The sequence below is a fragment of the Anthonomus grandis genome, chromosome 14 (genome assembly GCF_022605725.1).
Source record: "Anthonomus grandis grandis chromosome 14, icAntGran1.3, whole genome shotgun sequence".
Taxonomy (NCBI): domain Eukaryota; kingdom Metazoa; phylum Arthropoda; class Insecta; order Coleoptera; family Curculionidae; genus Anthonomus; species Anthonomus grandis.
Window position 1 is genome coordinate 3,571,292 of NC_065559.1, and position 22,128 is coordinate 3,593,419.

The 22,128-nt window shown below is 32.3% G+C and overlaps 1 protein-coding gene across 13 annotated transcripts in view; it reads left to right on the forward strand.

Annotated features, from left to right (window-relative positions):
• Positions 1 to 523: 523 nt before the first annotated feature.
• Positions 524 to 22,128, forward strand: part of LOC126744747 (proton channel OtopLc-like) — a 105,454-nt gene continuing 83,849 nt past the window's right edge. For 10 of the 13 annotated variants that reach the window (XM_050452279.1, XM_050452291.1, XM_050452294.1 and 7 more), the window contains exons 1-2: positions 524 to 795; positions 10,891 to 11,001. In XM_050452279.1, the coding sequence (XP_050308236.1) occupies positions 10,915 to 11,001 (87 nt within the window). In that variant the 5' untranslated portion in view covers positions 524 to 795; positions 10,891 to 10,914. Of the gene's footprint in view, positions 796 to 7,939; positions 8,074 to 10,890; positions 11,002 to 21,919; positions 22,068 to 22,128 lie in introns of those variants that run through there. The other 3 variants (XM_050452280.1, XM_050452281.1, XM_050452285.1) reach the window with 3 other exon arrangements.

Below are 22,128 nucleotides of genomic sequence, written 5' to 3' on the forward strand. Positions count from 1 at the left end.
GAAAACCGCTTTAATACTATTTCCCTATGAAAGACCTAAAATACAATATAAATAAGATTTTTATAAACCTTTTAACAGTATCAAGATATTTTCAGTTCATTCGGAGCGGTCGTATTCATTTATCGAAATAATCTTTTAGGTAAGGACTAGAGAACTAACTTAAATAAAATTGTTACCTAAGATTTATTAATATTTAGATTTTTGTATCAAGACTTTGTATCTTTAATAGTTTTTAAGATCCAATTCTTATGTACAAGTATACGTTGGACTTACTAAGTACTTATCTAAAAGTACGATTTTTTTTGAGATGAGGCAGTTGAAAGAAAAATATTTATCCAAAAAATAGAACTTTCCAGGAGTCTGGAACAGATGAAACTATATCATTTATTTTAGGTCCTTTTCCAAAGTTTTTCCTGGTGTTCCTGATCCTTCAGGAAATGCGACAACGGTGTACGAAAGCCCATCATCAACAACAACTATACGGTCTCCAAGAATGATTTACTTCGAGCTTTGAATACCGCTATAATGGTCTCCGGTCTATGCAATTCGACGATACACGGAAAGCTCGAGTAGAACTCAAACCCAGTTAGAACGATTCGTATTGAATGGACGATTGTATACTATAGCGCGGGCTTTTCGGGTGCTTTTTTTCCTCTTAGAAATGCGTTTTGTGAGCTTTTGAAAACAAAGGGCGCGCGGTCGTGAGCTTCTCTGCGGGAAGTTTTTCCTTCTTATCGTACCGACGCGACGTGCTTTTATTAATTGTGTTAAATGCAAGTGGATGAAAATGAAGATGTAAGTACGAGGTTTTATTTTAAAGAGAAATGGTACTGAATTCTGAGTTCATTATAAATATTTTATCGAAGCAATTGTTGTAAAATGTAAAATAAGAAAGAACGGCAAAAAACATCGATTTTTTACATTTAACTCGGATTTTTTGTAAACGTGAGACTCTTATTGATTTTTGTTGGATCTACAACTTTAATATTGGGTACTTCTCATTTTGACGTTCGGATAACTAACACCGGAAATAGAAATAGTATAGAGTTTTTCTTATCCATAAAATTAGCCTCACACTATATGCAAAATGCATTTGTTTTCTATTCTATAACATTTTTTTCCGATTTATATTAGTACAATTGGCAGGGACTACATAAATAAGATATTAATTAATAGGAAATACCCGGTTTTCCTTGACTAGGTATCTGGTTTTACACATTTATAAAAACAAATAAAACATCTACACCAAAACCACTCCTGAAAAGTGCATAAGAATGTTTTTTTTTTCAATATTTTTTCCGCTATTAATTTCTAATTGACATCAAAAAAAGCCAAAAAAAGACCCAGAAAACCCAATAGATCTCTTACGTTTAAAATACTTTATTTTATCTAAGGCAAAAGAAAAAAAGGCTTTTCTAAATTTCAAGCCGAGCTTATTTACCTATTAATTAACTACTTAATTTACTTCGTCGATTTAATAAATACCAAAAAAGTGTCTTATACTAATTCTATGTTAACAGATTTTTTTCCAGACAATTTCGAAGTAATTAAACACCCCCCTTTAAAATCTTCACTAAGATAAATATTTTATTAATTTAAAGCTTTTAAGATCAATATTAAAATAAGCATTTTATTAATTCTAATTCATTTGATGAACCGTATCTTCTAGCGTTATTAGCGTAACAACCCATATATCGTCGAAACGTGCTAACTCTTAAAGAAAAAGTTGACGTAATTGAGATGTTTTAATAAAGACAAACTAAGCGTATGCGACTTAGCAAAACGGTTTGGAATAGGAAAAACACAGGCAGCTGAGATTATTAAAAATGAGGATGTTTTATTAAGTAAGTTCCACTCAAATATAAATGTGAATGAAAAAAGAAGCTTTCTAAGAGAAGAGGGCAGAAATATTGACAGACAGTGCTATGAGTGGTTCATTAGAGCTCGAAGCAAAAATATTCCATTATCAGGTAACATACTTCAATTATTATACATATTACTGTATAATTTACATGTGCCTATTATCTTTTTAGGTACAATTGTTAAAACGAAAGCCAAAGAAGTCGCTAATGATTTGGGGTATAGAACTTTCAGTGCATCAGAAGGTTGGCTGCAAAAGTTTCGTACCCGGCAAACGTGCACGTGCCGAATGTCACGACATTTTGGGAGAAAGTACCATCTATAATTAAGAAGTATGCTCCCAAAAATATCTATAATGCTGATGAGACTGGGCTATTTTTCCGAGCAGTGCCAAACAGGGCTCTACATTTGAAGCGAGAAAGATGTATTGGAGGTAAATTTTCAAAAGAGAGACTGACTATACTTTTTTTGTGTAAATATGGAGGGACAAAAAGAAAAACCTCTAGTGATCGGAAAAACGGCCAAACCAAGAGCATTTAAAAATATTAACGTGAAAGAATTGCCAGTTACTTATGATGAATGGAATAAAAGAGATGGAATAAAAAAGCTTGGATGACCGGTGAACTAATGGCCGAATGGTTAAATCAATTTGATAAAAAAATGATGCGTGAAAAACGAGAAATTTTATTATTTCTCGACAATGCGTGTTGTCACCCAAAGGATATAAGATTGAAAAATATTAAATTGATTTTTTTGCCTTCAAACTGCACTTCTATTGTACAGCCTTTAGATCAGGGCATTATTAAGAGTTTTAAAACATTTTATAGGACAATCATTATTAAAAAACTTTTATTAGCCATAAATACTGCTGAATCAGCCCAAGAATTAGCCAGAAAAATACACGTCCTAGATGCAATTTACTTTATAAACATTGCATGGGACCAAGTGACAAAGAAAACGGTTCAAAATTGCTTTATTAAGTCTGGCATTACACACTCTAATAGTTCAGAAAATAGAGCAGAAAACCTGGAAATCTGGGAAAATGAAGACGACATTCCATTGTCACTCTTAGCTCAAATATTGAGGAATAAGGATAATTTTGGAATGATAAGCAATAATGATATCAACGAATTTTTTAATGTAGACAATGATTTAATATTGGAGCAAATTGATGACCTTCCTCTGGAGGTTTTGAATCAAGAGGAAGTAGTGGTATCATCCGATGAGTCAGAAGAGGAATTGACTACCTATCAACAGGCTTTTAATATGACGCAACAGTTAAAACGCTTCACTCAGGCTAGGGGTGACCTACCTGCTCTAGATTTACTATCTAAGCTTGATCTTCATTTCCAAGATACTTTGCTCAACAAAAAAAATCGACAAACGTCTTTATTAGAATATTTTAAACATAAACAACAATGATCTTAATTTGTACAAGTGTTCCAAAATATTTACATATTATTTCTTACAAAAAAGTTTATATGTATGTATGTACTAGTTTAGTTTATTTTCGGTTTGTTATTTCGTAAGTTTTTGTTTCGGTTTGTTTTTAAGTTTATTTTTTTTGCATAATTATAATTATTTTGTAACCCTAATTATATACTTATTGTCATTAAATAATTAATATTAAACTTGTTTAAAAAAATAACATACTGTTTAATTTTGCTTCTGTGTGGCCTTTTTCCCTTGGACGGACACCTCCGTTGAGCGGACACTTTTTGAAGGTCCCATGAGTGTCCGCTCAAGAGAGGGTTCACTGTATACAGGATTTTGAGAATTTTTTTTCTATCTATCTATATAGGATCTATTTTTTTCTCAAAATTTCCGTAAATACCCGTAACGCAAAAACCAGTAGAAATAATATTTTGAAAATTTTTACGCGTATTCTTAGGATAATTTAACTGGATACCTGGTTCATTGTTATACAAAAAATTCACAAAATTTTGGAAAAAAAAACATTTATTGGAGAGGTCTATTTTTTTTTCCAAAAATTTCACAAAAGCCCATATTTAAAAAAACAGTAGAAATAAAATTTTGTAAATTTCATATACATAATCCCGATATAATTTAACGGGAGATGTATTTTTACAAAAATGTACAAAATTTTGAAAATAACAATTGAAAAAGTCATTTTTTTTTCCACAAATTTCACAAAATACCTAAATAACCTAAAAACTTGTAAAAATAAAATTCTGAAAATATTTGCACATATTCTTGGAATAATTTGATGAGACACTTATTTCAACGTTTCGCAAAAATTTAAAAGGGTTTTGAGAAAAAATATATTTCATGAGAAATCGATTTGTTTTTCAAAAATGTCACAAAATGCCTAAATTTTGAAAACTTTTACACCTATTCCTGGTATAGTTTGACTGCATACCTATTCAAGCGTTTTTCAAAAAATCGACAAGGTTTTGAGAAAAAAAATGATTTTTGGAAATAAAAGTATTTTTTACAAAATACCCATATCTCAAAACCCAGTAAAAATAAAATTTTTGTTAAAATTTCTACACGTATTCCTAAAATAATTTCATTAGGTGCCCACTTTAGCAATTTTCAAAAATGTACGATTTAAAAAAAAAACCTTTTTGAAGAGGTCGATTTCTTTTCTTATTTTTAAAATGCCTCCATAACTCAACAACCAGTGAAAATAAAATTCCAAAACTTTCTATATACGAGTACATTCTTAAAGCACTTTAACTAAACACCTATTTTAGGGTCATTTCAAAAATTTCCTATTATAATATATTTTTTTAACTTTTACGTATAATTAACGAAGTATTTAGTAGTATAAATAAGCTTTTTTTATCCACCGATTGTATATCTATCTTTTTTTATTAAGTTTATTATAAAACATAACGGTAATTTTAATTAAAAATGTCACTACCATTTATTAAACCATTGTGACATTTCTATAGCTAACTTAGTAATTTACACAATAAAAATGTTTTAAATTATCAAATTTTAAGAAAATAAATGTTTATTTCTAAGACGGCTACTTAGGTATAGGAACGTGTTAAATTTATTAGGATTATTGATAGTAAATTTCTCTAGTATACCGGTTTGTTATTTTATATATTTTATCAGATTTTAATTATGATCCCTTCTTTACGTAACCTCCCTTTACTGTTTCCTACGTTTTTATCCCTGTGATATGTATTTTTTTTTAATTTGACGAGAGAGAACTACGACGTCGAGCCCTGAAGATGAATTAAATACAATTTGAAACCTTGGCTGGAAACAAATATTTTCTTTAACAATTGACCAATACACCCGTAATTCCGCAATAGAAAATTGAATTGACGTAAAAGCTTGATAAACAAAAATGATTTTTAGTTTCTGTTGGAAACTTAATTAATCTTTAAGTCATATTTAACCTGACATGATAAAACGTGCTTTACAGAATATGTACAGCATTTTTATAGGACGTACCATATAGTACCGTTAGTTGCAAAATTTATTTACCAAATCTCGCATATACCTTGCTGTAACTCTTGACCTTTTCACATAGAAGAGTTCACAATAATTTACATACTGGGAATATTTTATGACTGAAAGACATTAAACCAGTTTTATAAATTTAAAATAAAAAAATATAATTGCTGTTATGTAAAGTACCGTCATGCAATAAACAATACAAAACACATTTAAAATGAATGATTGTCCGCTTTTCATGTATGTAAGTGAATACAATTTTGAAGCCGTCAAGGTCGGTCTAACGCGTTAGAACTTCATTTTTCAATAAATTAATAAAATTATTTTAAACGTTTTTAGAATTGTTAGTAAATTTGAAAATATCGGCGACGCCTTGCCATCGACCCTGCGTCCTTATTTCCACGCTTTTCCGGGCATGCGTTTCCCGGCGTCCTTTGTTTCGTACATGTGATGTGGAAACGGGAAGCAGGATTGGAAATATTGTTTATTTTTTTAAATTGCGATGTACTTGACACATGGGATTTACTATTAAGCACTACTCTCGAAAACCGTTAGCCTAAGCCCTTACGTGGCATGGATGAGAGCCCTTAACCTAAAAAAAAACTAGAGCATATCACCAAAGTTGTAACTATAATATACAGGGTGCGGCATAATTGTCTCCCTGTTTTTAAGGCTTAATAAAAGAAATGGTATTTAAAATACAAAGATTTTATTTTTTTATTTTAAAAGTACAACTAAAACATTTTTGTCTTATGTGGTTTTGGAGGGAATATCTGGCAAGTGCCGTCCACCATTATCGAAGCACTGGTGCAAGCGACTTCTGAAGTTTCGCATAACTCAAGCATTTCTTGCAAGAGTTATGCAATTATCTCTTTAGTTGTCTAATAGTCGTTGGACGATGTTTGAAGACTTCAACTTTTAGGTAACCCAACAGAAAGAAGTCGCAGGGCGTTAGGTCGGGCGAGCGTGCAGGCCAAGAAATATCGCCTCTCAGGGAGAGCAAACGTCCGGGGAACATTTCTCTCAATACTTGCATTGAAGCTCGAGATGTGTGAGCTATTGCTCCATCTTGCTGAAGCCAGGCATCTTGCACATTGATGAGACCTGTAAAGGCTGGGGCGAAAAAATTGTGAATCATCGCTATATAGCGTTCCGAATTGACAGTAACAGCGTGATTTTCTTCTTTAAAGAAGTAAGGGCCGATTATCCCCATTTCAGACACGGCGCACCAAACTGTCACTTTCTCACTATGTAGAGGCTTCTCGTGTATCTCTCTCGGATTATCAGCGGCCCAATACCGAAAGTTTTGCTTGTTTACCCAGCCAGACAAGTAAAAATGTGCCTCGTCACTAAAAAAAACTACGCCCTGAGGTAAATTTTGAAGCATAATTTCACATGCAGCACGTCGATTGTTCCAATCACGTTCTGATAATTCCTGTGCCAGAACCATCTTGTATGGATGAAAACGAAGATCCTTGTGAAGAATTCTTCGCACAGTGCGGTCAGATAAACGAAGAGCAGCTGCGTGTCTTCGTGCAGAACGTCTAGGTGACCGTAAAAATGAGCGTCTCACAGTCTCGATGTTTTCGGGTGTCCGAGCTGTCCGTGGCCGTCCACCTCCTTTTTTGATAACAGATCCAGTTTCTCTGAAGTTCTTGACCCACAACACAATTGATTTTCGGTTCGGGACTCCTTCATTTCGCGGAAGTTCGAACCTTATCCGGAACGGCGTATTTACCAACCCTAACCCGCTACGGTGCTAACCGATTCCGATTATGGCTGAACGAAAAATGTACAAACCATATCCCGACACAGTTCACTCGTACTGCAGGAAGTTAGGATCAGGAGATTAGTCAACTGCGTTGAATTTCCAATCTAATATTATAATGGCCGCTTTCGCAGCACTAATTTAAGAACGTTTAGGAACAAAACAAATTAAATTTGATTAGATTTGGACCACTTGCTTCAATGGTATGATCCTCCTTTATCAAACAGTCTGATATAGTAGTTCAGACTTAAGACTTAACTCAGAGAAATTTATTTAGTAGTTAAGACTTAAACCCTGAAAATTTTTTTCCACTTTTGAAACTTAAATCATTCAGAGATTCATTCAAGTTTTACTTCTTAAAAGGCTGGTTGTCAGGCTTGAATTAAAAGTGACGTTTTTGATCTTTGCTCTGCCAATTTTCATCGTCTTTGGATCTATCCAATGAAATCTTTTTTTTTTTCACTAATTTCGAATGAAGCGGTCATTCAGGTGAAATATTTTCTGATTCTACAATTAACAATATTCTTAAAGATGCCTTTTCCTAAAGAAGCTAAAAAATTTACTACAGATGATTCTTAAAAAAATTACTTTACCACAGAAATAAATCATCATTCCTAACCATAAACGTAACTATTAATATCCACCATCCACAATTTCAATACAATAAAATCCAAACAGACTAACCAGTTCCTTTCACCACTTAACCGTAACTATTTCGGCATTTGAATGTCTATAAAGTATAACCCAGTTTCGGTTTGGCGGGTCCAGGCCTTTCTCTCCAGTCGGTTCTGGATACTCCAACGCATTTCCCGGTTTGATCCAGAGCGAAACGCTACAGCCAGAGAAAGACAGAGCAACACGTTCACAGGTCAAGCTCATAGTTGCCTCTTCTCAGCCATGGAAACAGTGAATGTTATTAGGGAAAATTCGATATTTAAAGTCTAAATTGAGTCGCGTTAGTTTTGGTTTTATGGACGTAGTTTAACGTGAAAAAGTGGAAATAGTTAATGGTAAGTTTGGTTAGGTTATGGAGGTTATTATTGGGTCAAAGGGCGGACGATGTAGGAAGTATTTAAAATTATTATCTTATGATATAAGATTTATCTTATATTATAGTATTAATTTTTTTGACAAGGTTTGGTTCATATAGTGGCCTCGATTTTATATACGTTTGAAATAGAAAAAGTGACAATAGGCAAAATTCTATGGTAAATATTTTTTTTTGCAATATTACGTTAATTTTTTTAATAGATCGTACCTAAAATTGCATAATATTGTTTATTTTCATTGTTTTAATTATCTTCACATTTTATATTTTAAAAAACAAATTAACAAATAATTTTCACATTGTTGTTTCTTAAATACTTTTTATATTTTTTTGTATATTTCATATTTTATAACCTAAAGAATCAAAATTTTAGATATTTTATAAATATTCTTTTTTTATGTTACAACCTTATAACAAGCACTTTTTTTATCCAATATTTTTTTCCAAAATATTCAGTTTTATAACCTAAAAATGTAAATATCTGCTAAAACAAGTAATATAAAGATATAAGAATAATTCAACCTAAAAAATTTATTATTCCTTAACCCAGAGTTAAGTCTGTTAACGAAAAACATGTATGTCCAAGCATTTTAACTGTTAGAGATGCTTTTTATGTTATCACCTGATCCTAAATTAAAGGGAGATTTTAAGGTAAATTCCACTAACTCCATATAAAAATGTGGGTTAAATTAGCGGTTATTATCAGTTAATCTTAGAAATAAAGACTTTGAGGTTAACTCAAGTTAAATTATCACAGGAATAACTTTCTTGTTTCCAGTCAATCCTATAGAAATGGAGATTTTTGAGGTTTAACTATAGTAGTTCGATGTAAGAGCATGAGTTAAATTATCCCAGGAATAACTTTCTTGTTATCAGTGGATCCTATATAATATCTGTAGATCCATGAACTGTTTGTAACTCAAGCCGCTAATTGCCTGGACGAATAAATTTATTACTTTTGTTAATTCCAGGCAATTGAGCAATGAATTTTCTTTATTTCCAGACCCCAATTTCCTGAAAAAATAAACTATTTTCATTTTTATTTTTTGTAATTCAGGCAGGTCTTTAGATCATTGGACAGTTTGTAACTTAAAATATTAATTACCTGGACGAATAGATTCATTATTATTGTTAATTCCAGGCAATTGAACAATGAATTTTCTTTAATTCCAGACCTCAATTTTATTTTTATTTTTTTTAATTCAGGCAGTTCTTTAGATCAATGGACAGTTTGTAACTTTAGACATAAATTGCCTGGACGAATAGATTCATTATTATTGTTAATTCCAGGAAATTGAACAATGAATTTTCTTTATTTCCAGACCCCAATTTCCTGAAAAAATTAACTATTTTCATTTTTATTTTTTGTAATTCAGGCAGCTCTTTAGATCAATGGACAGTTTGTAACTTAAGACATTAATTGCCTGGACGAATAGATTCATTATTATTGTTAATTCTAGGCAATTGAACAATGAATTTTCTTTAATTCCAGACCCAAATTTCCTGGAAAAATTAACTATTTTCATTTTTATTTTTTGTAATTCCGGCAGTTCTTTAGATCAATGGACAGTTTGTAACTTAAGAAGTTAATTGCCTGGACAAAGAAATTCATTATTTTCATTAATTTCAGGCAGTTGAACAATGATTTTTTTTTAAATTCAGGCATTCTGTTGTTTGCGTCTTGATAATTTATATTTTATTGCATAACAACATTTGTTGTATGAGTTTCTTAATACTTTTTCTTTTTTAGTCATGTTTGTGTTGTATTTTTTTGGTCTCCCTTTTCATTGATTTTTTTTTAAATGTATTTCTTATTAATATTTTATTGTTTCCTTCATTGCCTTACTAAGAAATCAATTGCACCAAAGATAACTTCCTCTGAACCTGAGCTAACCCCCTAAAAGAAAAAACGTGTTTTTGAAGAAAGAGACTTTAACGATAACTTCCTTATTCATCCTTTGAGCAACTAAATCTAATAAAGCAATGAGTAAATTCCTTGTGATACTTACTTGGTATGACCAACCCTAAAAATGTCAATGATGGAGAGTGGTACGAAGTCGTTTCGTAGGAGTGCTGATGGTAATAGTACCAATCATAAGTAAAAGCTATGCCAAATAGCGAATACAGCTGAGCACTAACATATTTGCCACTAATCAATCACGTATATTGAAGTTAATCTTAACATCAATGTACTCCCTTAGGCCTCTTTGTATTTTCTTCTCAGTTTCTATTACTGCTAAAAAATGCTTAGAGCAAAACAGCCTTATAGGAACTCAGCAGTTACATTAACAATCCAGATTATTAGACACCCATTTCTTTTTTTTACCTGTAAGACCAATGATCTTAATGGATTTCATTGCATGTAGGTGCAACTTAACTCATCATTTTGCGATTAAATTAAGTGCAACTTTTGACTCCTGGAAGTACTCCCAAAATACTACTTTGACTCCAATGTCTCAGTCAACTTTGCCTTGACTGTTTTATATGCAAGAGGATATGCTGATTTCTACAATTGATCTCTGCTACTCACTTTCAGTCTATATATCGCTTCTGCATCACTATTATTTTGATAATTATAGAACAGAGTCTGAGGGAGTATGTTTTCCCTTCTAAGGAGCACAGGTTGTTAATGAGAAAGTGTACCCAAACAGAAATCTATATTAATTTTCAATGAATCTGAATATATTGATTAAACCACACAGCTTCATCTACGTGATGTAATTTACTGATTTAATCTCTGTGATTTATAGAGTATTAAAGGCCGTTCCCTCAATTTCAGAATAAAATAATGAAATAACTATCAATGAGCATGCTGAAGCATAAGGTCCAAGACCGTCAATGCGACGAACGGTTGCAGAATCTCGAGGTCGTCAAATGCCGCGTTAAAATTGTAAGTTTTTAGAGTGAGAGTGAACACGATATTTTAACTGATAGATTCTCTTGTAGTAACCGGCTTTATCATCATCCTTTTCATGATCTTTATTATGCAATCATACTTCATCTTTGCACGCACCGTTTACTTCTATCTCTTCTTCTATATCTTTAATATATTCGGTGAAGTTAGTTAGTTCAATGAGAATAACATTAGCAGTATTACATTATGAAACATAAAAGTATAGGTTACATTATTGGTAGATGAAGGAAACACAAGAAACGTTTTATCATTAATAACCTAATTTCCAATAATATTTATCTGAGTTGGTCAATATGGAAGAAACCCCGGATACAGAGTCTACGTTATGATTAAACGTTCATTGGATGTTGAAATGAGCCGTGATCTGACAACGCTGGTTCATTTCTTTTCTTTTACCAAACGTGAGATTCTGCTAAGGCCAATTAGTTTTTCACTAACTCGGTCAGAAGAAGAACAAAAATTACATTGTTGACATTCTAATTTTCATAGGAAATAGATCACAAATTTTCTTTAGAAAGTAGAAGAGTCAAATAAATTCAAAATTAAGTGTAGACTAATCTCTAAAAATTACAACGTTGGATTTGAACGTCGACCTTTTGCCGGATTTACTCTTTAGTTCGAATTAAGACCAGAAAAAGTGAGAAAATACGTGTTCTCTCGTATTCGGTAAAGACAAACCTCTAAAAATGGCAACGTTGGATTTGAACGTTGGCTTATCGTGTACTTCGTACGGAATTGAATTTAGTGGATAGCTAAGGGTTGTGTATATAAATCTCCTGATCTTCTGATGCCCCGCCATAGCCTTGAAATAGCCAATGACGCACTGTGGTCTAAAAAAAATTATGTTCCTATCACTCACACCCAAAATCTAAAAGATCAAAGTGAGATGCCGGTCTTAAAAGTTATTTGACAACGTTGTCAGAGGCCAATAGTCTTGAAAAAGCCAATGACGTACTTTGGTGTAAAAAAATTATGTTGCTGTCACTCACACCAAAAGCCTAAAAGATCAAAGTGAGTTGCCGACCTTAAAAGTTATTTGACAACGTTGCTCTCATGACATTGGATGACTAAGGTTAAAGTGTTAGTATAATAAGCAACGTTGGTGTGACGTAGCTGTTATAGACCAGAAACTTGTAAGAGCAATGATAGATGGCTCTGGTGGTTTGATAAAGCAATTACGTCTAATAGCGAAAACGTGAAAAAACAAGCGGCAATTTATAAATTAACCTTAAGAGGAACTAAAACCGACTGATTAAGGTGCAAGCTACATGAGAAATGAAATGAATTTATTATTCGGAAGTTTCGCGTTCAGATAGCTTTAGCTCAAGCGCTTTTAATGTACCGAATGTATTTTAGCAGAAAACTGTAAAAAGAACAGGAAATAGAGGGAATTGTTTGAAAAGAACGGATGTTATGCGCGGTCGCGAATGAGAGCGGATTTCTAGGGAAGCCGTACGGCTTTTATTGCACTGGTTTTTTCGTTGCATTAAAGAGAAATTGACGAGTATTTATGATGGATTTAACAAAAAGAGGATGATGGAGCGTATACGTTTTTTTTTGCAATTTTTATGTCTATGTGAAGCGATAATAAACTTAGTTAACAGACTTGGTACTTCGAATGAGAGAGGTTTCTATTTGCTACGTGGCAACGTTTCAATTATTCTTTCGATTAATACGGTACCGTGAATAAATTAGGAATTGGGATACTACTACTAGAAAATATAATATATAAGTCCTTATCCACCTGGAATTGATAAAATATTTATTAGCAGTAATTTCATAAATGTAGGATGGAGAACCGATAAATAACTTGTTTTGAAAATTTATTACAGGTTAATGGAATACTTTATAAAAATAAAAATTATATATGCCTATAGCTCTATCCTTTTTTTATCCATTGATTTGATTGATTCAACATTTTACAACATGCTACCTCCAAGTGGTCAAAAACCCAATGGGTGCAATCAAAATTTTGATATATTTAACGGTTTTTTCAATAAAAGCCAATTTCTACAAATTTTGAGATACACCAGCCAAATTGAGTAATTATCTCTTAGTCGTAAATATTTTGTAACAAATTCCTCGAAAACAAAAGAGAAAATTAGCCGGAAAAATTTTTAAAAATACTTCAAAATCACTGCAAACACATTTGAAATGAAAAAATATTTCTAATAAAGAAAACAAAAAATAAAGTCCAAAAATTTGGAAAACAATATTAGAAAAAAACCGTTAATGAAAATATATAGAAAATCAACCGATCACAGAAATAGATATATTAGTATTATATAAGTTATAAGTTAAAAAAACATTAACTTATTTGGAAAATTCATTACTGTTTAATGAAACACTTTATAAAAATGATATTTATATGTGCTGACAGCTCTATCGTTTTTCTATCCATTGATGATACTACCAACATTCTACCTCAAAGTGGCCAGAAGTGACAGTACTTTAACTGGTACATCTTTTATTTAGAAACTCGTTGCTCCCCTTATGAAACTTCTAGTGTGAAGCCTGTCGGATAAATATATTTTTTCTATGCCAATGAGAGATCATATTAATTTATTGTTTTAGTTTTAAATAACCCTTAAATCACTCACACAATATTTGTTTATTATGGTTCTGGATAGATTTCTAAGATGAATAAAATTATTTTTTTGGTGTTAATTTTTGATAGATTCCTAATGATTAAACGCATAAAATCACTGCTGGGATTAATAATTTATATGTTGCACGTAAATAAAACTAAACACTAAAATCTAGTTTACAGATTGGTCTAGTAATTAACTAGCATTCGTTTATCACACAATTCAATTAAAAAGAAGAGATGTTCAGGGTGGCTAACCACCTACACATCCTCCTCCTATCTGACAATTTCTATCGCCGGATATTTCAAAATAGAGCCCTAACATGATTTTTAACCAATCTGTCTGGTTTCCGGTTCATCCGCTGTCGATTTGAAATCAAGGAAATCAATTTCCAGGATTCACTTTTGATAATAGAAACAGAGCAAAACGCAAACATTCATTTAATATTATAGGATGAGAAACTGTGGGTAACGATTTGTTATTCGATTTTTAACGATCAAAATTTCCAAATCAAATATAATTAATTAATTATTTGTAAATATGAAGCAGGTTGATCTCCAGAGAAGGGCCAAGTTACCGCCCTTTAAATCTGGTTGCCTAGTATTTTCCTAAATCAGTTTTAAGGTGTTATATAATAACGTTGTCGTTCTCTTTTTAACTTGTGACTTCGACTTAATTTTATTGCAACTTATAATAATAATAATAATAATAATAATAATAAGCTTTATTTCCAACAGGTTACATATATTACCCAGTTACAGGAAAATCAATTAAATATATAAATATACAAGTACGAATGCATGAACTGTATTAGATTCATGCAACTAAACTATAAAAGAATTGCTATATAATAAAAGAAAAGTAGTGAGTTTGAGAAAATAAATAATAAAAAATCAACACTAAATTAGGATAGGAATCAAGAATTAATTTAAATCAAAAGAGCAGAAAAAAAATGAGTAAATAAATGTATTCAAACTAAAAACTAAATAATCTAGCCTCCCCCACCGACCATACGCAGGTGACTCAAAATAAGTGCCAAAATGTCATGGTCAATGTCACAAGAATCAGCAATAGTGTTAAAGTTTTGACACATAAAGTGAATAGGACTCTGGTACAGAATGTTGGATTTGGCCTTGTCCAAGTTAAAAGCTGGACACTGTCTAGATCTTGGGCATGGTATATGAAAGCAAATTCTTTGCAAAAGGAATGGGCAGTCATTTTAATGGTTAAGTAAATTAAACAAGAATTTCACCGAATGCATTTTTCTCCTCTTCGCAAGTGACCGTTCAGTATATCTAGAGAGCAGCAGGTTAGGGTCAAAACCCCTTGGAGGATAGACTCCATCATCCTTAAATGCCAAACATTTAAGGAATCGCCGTTGGACTGATTCTAATAAGTGAATGTGCTGGTTGTAAATGGGAGACCAAATGAAGGACCTGTAGTGGCAGTGTTTGAAAAAAGTTTGCAATTTCTAATAATGAAGCCCAGCATGCGAGTAGCTCTAGAAACAGTATCTTCGATATGAGGGATAAAATAAAATTTTTGGTCAAAGGTGACTCCAAGATTCTTAAAACAGGTAGACCTTGCCAGAGACTCTCCATTAACTGAGTAATTAAAGGCAACTGGACTTTTGATTCGAAAGTAGCTGGCGACATTACACTTGGAAACATTAAGGTCAAGCCGGTACAAAGTGCACCAATGGTGTACAGTATTGATGTTCTCTTGCAGTTGACCACAATCTGCTATAGAGTCAATCCTATGTAAAAGTTTTAGGTCATCAGCCTATGCTAACCGAGAGCAATCGAGGGTGGAGATCAAGTCATTAGTGAAAACGTTAAAGAGAAGGGGGCCCAAGTTAAAGCCCTGAGGAACGTCAGAGGTGGGTGAAAAACAAGCAGATCTAAAGCCTTCGACCACTACAAACTGAGAGCGGTCAACTAAATAGGAGTTAAGGAGCTTTATCAAGCGATCGGAGAATCCAAACTGGAGTTCAAGCTTATTTAATAGGATGAAGCGGTCAATCTGGTCAAAACCCTTTTGAAAGTCTGTGTAGATAACATCGATTTGACCTCTATCATTAGGTGCTTCGCACACAAACTGAGAGAAGAATGCTAGGTTTGTAGTACATGAGCGGCTAAAAACAAAGCCATGTTGATCATTGGCCAGCATGGACTTAACCTTGGGAAAAATTAATTTATAAAGAGCCAGCTCGAATAACTTTGAGAAATTGCACAGGATGGATATAGGGCGGTAATTCTCTATTGTTCCAGCATCACCCTTTTTAAAGATAGGGCAAACTTTGGCTTGCTTTCAGATATTAAGGATCAGATTAAAAATGTGGAGCAGAAGGTCTGTAAGTGCAACAGAGCAGTCCTTAGCTAAAAAACTAGGAATTAGATCTGGGCCAGAGGTCATTTTGCTTTTGAGACACTTGCTCGCCATTATAATGTCGGTAGCCGCGAGCGCGACGACGTCTATGCAAGTTAAGGGAGGTTCAGAGACGACAGGTTGATCGCTGGGAAGTGAGTTCGTGTATACACTCCTGAAATAATCACCAAAAGCGGACACAATGCTGTCAGGCGTATTGTATGATTGGTTAGAAAGCTTCATTGAGCCGGGGATTTGAGACTGATTACGTTTGCTTCGAATAAAAGACCAAAATTAACTCGGATCGGAGGTTATTTTGTTCTCAATACTATGGATGTACATTTTGTAGGCTTGTGCAGTTAGAGCTTTAATTGTCTTGCGCAGAGATCTAAATATCTCTAGATGATGATTAGACTTGGAAATCTTAAAATCACGAAATGCTCTTTCCTTTTTATATATATTACGAATTATGTCCCCCGAAAACCAGGGAGGGAAACGTTTTTTACGTTTTACCTTGAAGGGTACCGCTCTAGCGAAAGTGTTGTTCAGTATATTATAAAAAACATCACATGCAGAGTTGACGTCCTGCTGTACCATGACAGGCGACCAATCAGTATCTAGCAGCAGCTGATACAAAAGCGGAAAGTAAGCTTTTCTAAAATTAAATTCCTTTATTTCAGCTTTATTAAGGGGTAGGTTATTGAGAGAGATAAGGCCTGCATGGAATTCAAATGACAGAGAAGGATGGTAGGTATCCTCCAGGACAAGTGATGCACCGCTGTTAAGTATAGAGATCTTAAAGCTTGCAAAGATTAAATCCCAAAATTATGCAGTGTTGTAAGTACATTGACTTGCACCCAAGACCTTTAATAGTCAATATATATACTGGAGTATGGAGGTATCTGCGCACGCCTCCCATATACCGTGGGGAATTGTCAGACCCTTCTTCATATTTAAGAGTGCCAAGTGCTTCCGTCTGCATTGTATCATCAGGATATCATTATAACCACTTATGGCATGATATGGCAACAATGCGAATGCGATCATCCACGAGCTGTAGCGAGTCTACCCGATTGCCAGTTACTTCTTATGTCGGTGAGTTTGTACTTGTGGGGTATTGCAAACGTTGACAATTTTAAACTTGAGTCGATTCTAGTTTTAGATATTACCATAATTTTTTTTATTTGACTGATACCTGACTTAATGGGTTCTAAAAATAGGCAATATTTCGGTTTTATGGCTAATTAAGCTTGATGTAAGCAAACAAAAAATATAATGACTGTTTAGGTAATTACTGCCGGCTTGTAAATACGGTTTAAGTGATCTTAAGATTTTTGGTTATTTTGGTTTATAACATATATAACACATTAAAAAAAAAATATTTATATTTTTGTTAATTAAGAAATAGTTCTACGTTTTAGATGCATACTACTGCATACCCCAAAACCCTTGAAAGTTATTATTGAGTATTCATTCATTTTAATAGTTACTTTTAATGGTTTTGCGCCAACAAATCCTATGATAAATATTTTATCGTTCCCAAAGAACGAAATAATAAATTCACTAAAATAATTTCAATATTTATGAAAAAATTGTTGGTAACAATAAAATATTAACTATACCTAAAAACATGCGAAAAGAAAGTTTATCAGGAAAAATTTGAAATAACACCAAAAAAATCAAATAAAATCACAGATGTGATGAATGTTTAATTTCAAATTGGTCAGATGTAACAATTATTTCGAAGCGAAATAGAATTTTAAATTTACTATTAGGTTTTTTTATATTCTTAAGCATATTAATTCCTATATTTGTAAAGTAATTATTGCAAAAGTTTTCCAAATCCTTATAACTTTGACAGGTTTTATGTTCATCTTTCACTTTAATCACTTCTTGATCACCTTCATTACTAGCATCTTGGTTTGTACCTTCATTCATTATTTTATACATTTTTTTAATATTACATTGGGATTCTTCAATTTTTGCTTTATAAAAATCATTTTTACATTTATTAATGACTTTGTTTAAAGAATTTCTATATATTTTGTACTGTTATTCGCTTTCTATAGTAAAAGATTTTACTTTTGTTTCGTTTTATCCGTACTTTTTAATGAACAGATAATACGTTGAAGGTTATCCATGGTTTAATTTTTCTATATGTTTTATACCTAACCATTTTAATTTCTTCAGCTTTGTTTATAATATATTTCAAAATAACATAAAAATTTTCTGACGCAATTTTTATATTATTAATAATTAAAACATCATTATTCCAATTTTGAATGGTTAATAAATAATCCGCTTTAAACATCGTTAAATATTCTACAGTTCGGGACAAAATTAAAATTGGTATCACTTTTATTGACTTGACCATCCCTATGAATACTAAGTAAAACAGGGAAGTGGTCCGTAACATCAGTATTCAAAATTTAAGATGTGTGTATAAGTTTACTGTCTTTTTTTCTATTAATGAAAATGTGGTTAATACAAGTATTTCTTATTGATGATGTCATGTAGGTACGATAATAATAAAAAGGATAAATAATTGTTTGTCTCAGCAGAATAAGAAGCAATTAAATTAATATTTTTATCCCCTACAAGTATTTAATTTTGTTAATTAAATATGTTTTTCTAATGATTTTTTAAGTCCTCAATAAAGTGTAAGAGCACTGTCCATATATTCCATATTCCACATTAACCACAATCATAATAAACCGAATCAGCGTAATACCAGATTTTGCGTATCTTATTTCATCTATCATACTAATATTTAAACTATGTTTTATGAATCCATCGTTTTGCTTAAAATTTCCCTCGCTAAATCATTGTTAGCAAACTGCCATGCTTCATATGATAAAAATTTATACGTTTGTAGAAACACTAACATTTGGTAAAAATCTTTATACTGCGAATGTTAAAATGGACTATATTTAATATATTTGTACTACTTTAGAAAAACCAATAAAGTCCGCACTTTGTTGATTTGAAATATCTAAGATATCCAGATCCTATATCAGGTCAGCTTTAGCAGCAACCTTACACTTTATCCCCCATAATCAATTTTACTTTTTAAAATGTCGATTCGATATCCAAATGATGGACAATCTTTATGATAACACAATTTATACAGCGCTTATGGATCCTTGGACTATGGTGTTTCTCTGAACAGTACTCACAGCGAACTTTATTTAAACATGGTGTGTTTTTGTGATAAAAACCTTGACATTTAAAACATGCTGGCACACTAATATCTTCATATATATTGTAACGTCACCATCCAATATCTAGTGTACTCATGTTCATAAATTTCTGGAATAGTTTTCCAGAACAGTTTCTATAAATTGTGTATTTCTGTGTACGTACGATTTTCTTCAAAATCTTATTTAATTTTACTCTTCATAAGGTGATGTACCTGGCCATCTGGCAACTACATTTAATAATTATTGAAAAAATTTTTTTTTCGATTTCGAAATATTTCTAAATCCCTATAAAATGGGCTAAGTATAGCTTGTTAAACTTAAATACATATCATTATAAAGTGAGTAATGTATCAATTATTACCAGGAGACTGAATTCGGATACGTGTGCAATCAATTGCCGCAATAATTCTGGGAAAACTTCACATGCCATTCATTGATCTCATGGGAAAGTTCTGGCATTTTTATAAACCTAGGGTACAATCTAGCTCGAACAATTATGCGAGTACTCCGCCAAAGTCTCCAATACATGAGAGATGAGTTCCAGTTATCAGAAATCTTAAGAATATCAGTAGTTGATTGATTGGAGCTACGCTATTGCTCCTAAAAGAAATACTAAAACTTAAGGCACATTTTACTTATTTCACAACATGGGGTGAAAGAGGAGATATCCTCAACAAAAAGTTTGTTTCATTTATTGATTGCAATTGTATATATTTAAACCATTACAATCAATATAAATATAAGAATAGTGGTATTATTTATGTCGGGCTTTACGGGCATTATGTATTTCACCTTCAATTAAATTTAAAACCTTCAAAGTTGTTCTTATTGTCTTGACAGCTTTGCTGCAGAATTTTGTGTAGAAGGAACGTGCCAGATACACAACAAGTTACAAATCAAAATAAAAGAAATATTAATATTAGAAATACTAACTGCCGGATATCATAGAATCAGTTTAAAGTAAAACGTTAAAGTTTTACGGATGCAAACTAGCAAACATATATCTTTCTTTGCGAGAATAATTGTTTTTAAAACCATAATACAACCTCACTTCAATCACTGTTTTAATGTCTTATACTTATGTAATGCTGGTTCAATTCTGTCATAATTAATATTGCATAATGCTGTGTGCTGTGCCACTGTGTTTTAAAAATGTATAATGGCTAGAGTGACAAAACCTCATGCTTCGTGGCTAAGAGAAAATTTGAAGGCTGTCATAAAGGAGCCTTACAAAAATTTAAGCCTACTAAAGAACCTCAAGATTGGGACCGGTACAAAGAACTGCGTAATTTTACAGTTTCTGTACTGAGATCCGAAAAAAAGGCCTATCTCAATTTTATTTCTAGACAAAAAAACATGGTCAGCACTTAGATCGTTAAATGTCCTAAACTCAAATGATAGCAAGTTATCTACTAATTTAACAGATTCAAACTTAATAAACCAGCTTTTTCTCAATTTTTTAACAACAGATCTAATGACTGTGATGAAACTATAGAATTTTACGAAAACGACAAATTCAGCGCATCGAAAAAATTTAAACTTTCCATTTGTTCTTTAGAAGATGTTCATTAAATTATTTAAAACATGAAAACTAATGCTTGTGGCACAGATAAAATACGTCATCTATGTTAAAATATTGCAGTCCATTTATTGATCCTTACATAACCAATATTATTAACAGTTGCATAGAACAAAATTATTTTCCTCAAAGTTGGAATACCTTTGCCAAAATCAAAAAAACCAGAGACCTTTAATGACTTACGCATTATAGCAATTTTACCTGCCATTTCGAAAATAATAGAGAACATTTTATACAGCCAGATGTACTCATATTTAAATTATAATGGTATGATCTCAGAATTGCAAATCGAGTTTCGTAAGGGGTATTCCACATCCTCCGCCTTGGCTATGGTAACTGATGATATAATAGAGGCACTGGATCATGGACTTGAAAGTATTCTTATACTATTAGATTACTCTCTAACAGGTCACAAAAAGTGTTTTTTAATGGTGTGTACTCGGAGTCTAGTGTCAACTCTTTCAAAAAATTTTATTCTGAAAATATGTCCAAAAGTATTTAACAAATTGCCAAATGACATAAAAAATTGCAATAGTTTGTCAACATTCAAAAAATAATTAAAAGCTTTTTTTAGTTTTGAAGTGTTACTATGATATTAAGACCTACCTTTCAAAGTAATAACTAGCTGTAACGTATATATTTATTTCTGTTACTGTTTTATATGCTTAATAATTTATTTGGGTAAGGAAACTAGGTTTAGTAATAGTGTAGATTTTAGTATATAATCTTTGAACATGAACGAATTCCATACATTGTATTGTATAAATTTTGGATAATAAAGATTTGATTTTGAATAATGAAACCAACCTCCAAAACAGTTAATTTTATCCTAATGACCTCATGAACTGAACCCAAAAACCTTAATTAATCCCTAAGAATGAAAGAAATAGCAAGGGCATCAGCCTCTGACACAGTTAAAAAAAAGGGAGAGAAAAAACTTTAACCCACCTACACCCACTTACCCCCATCCCCCATTTCGTCACAAATTTAGTGGAATTTTTCATCAGACGGCGCGGCTCCGCAGGACAGTGCTGCGCATAACCCCCTGCTACGGCATCCGAAGAAGACGCGAGTCCGTCGACCCATTAAACTACAAGTTGTGGCGTCTATTTAGTAGAGTAGGCCGCTTTCTTTCACGCAAATGTCGCACAATGTTTTTCCATAAGAAAAACCAGACAATTTCCCACTTTTTTTTTAAATCCTTTAAGCTTCCCAGGTAGTGACCTTAGCTCTATACAAATCATTACTCGGTATCCTTGGTGTTCAACTGTTAAACTAGAAACTGCCACTTGTTACGGAACTTTTAAGGTAGGCCTATTGTTAATATTTAGTTGTGATTATTTAGTACTTATAACACTGTGGTTCTTCT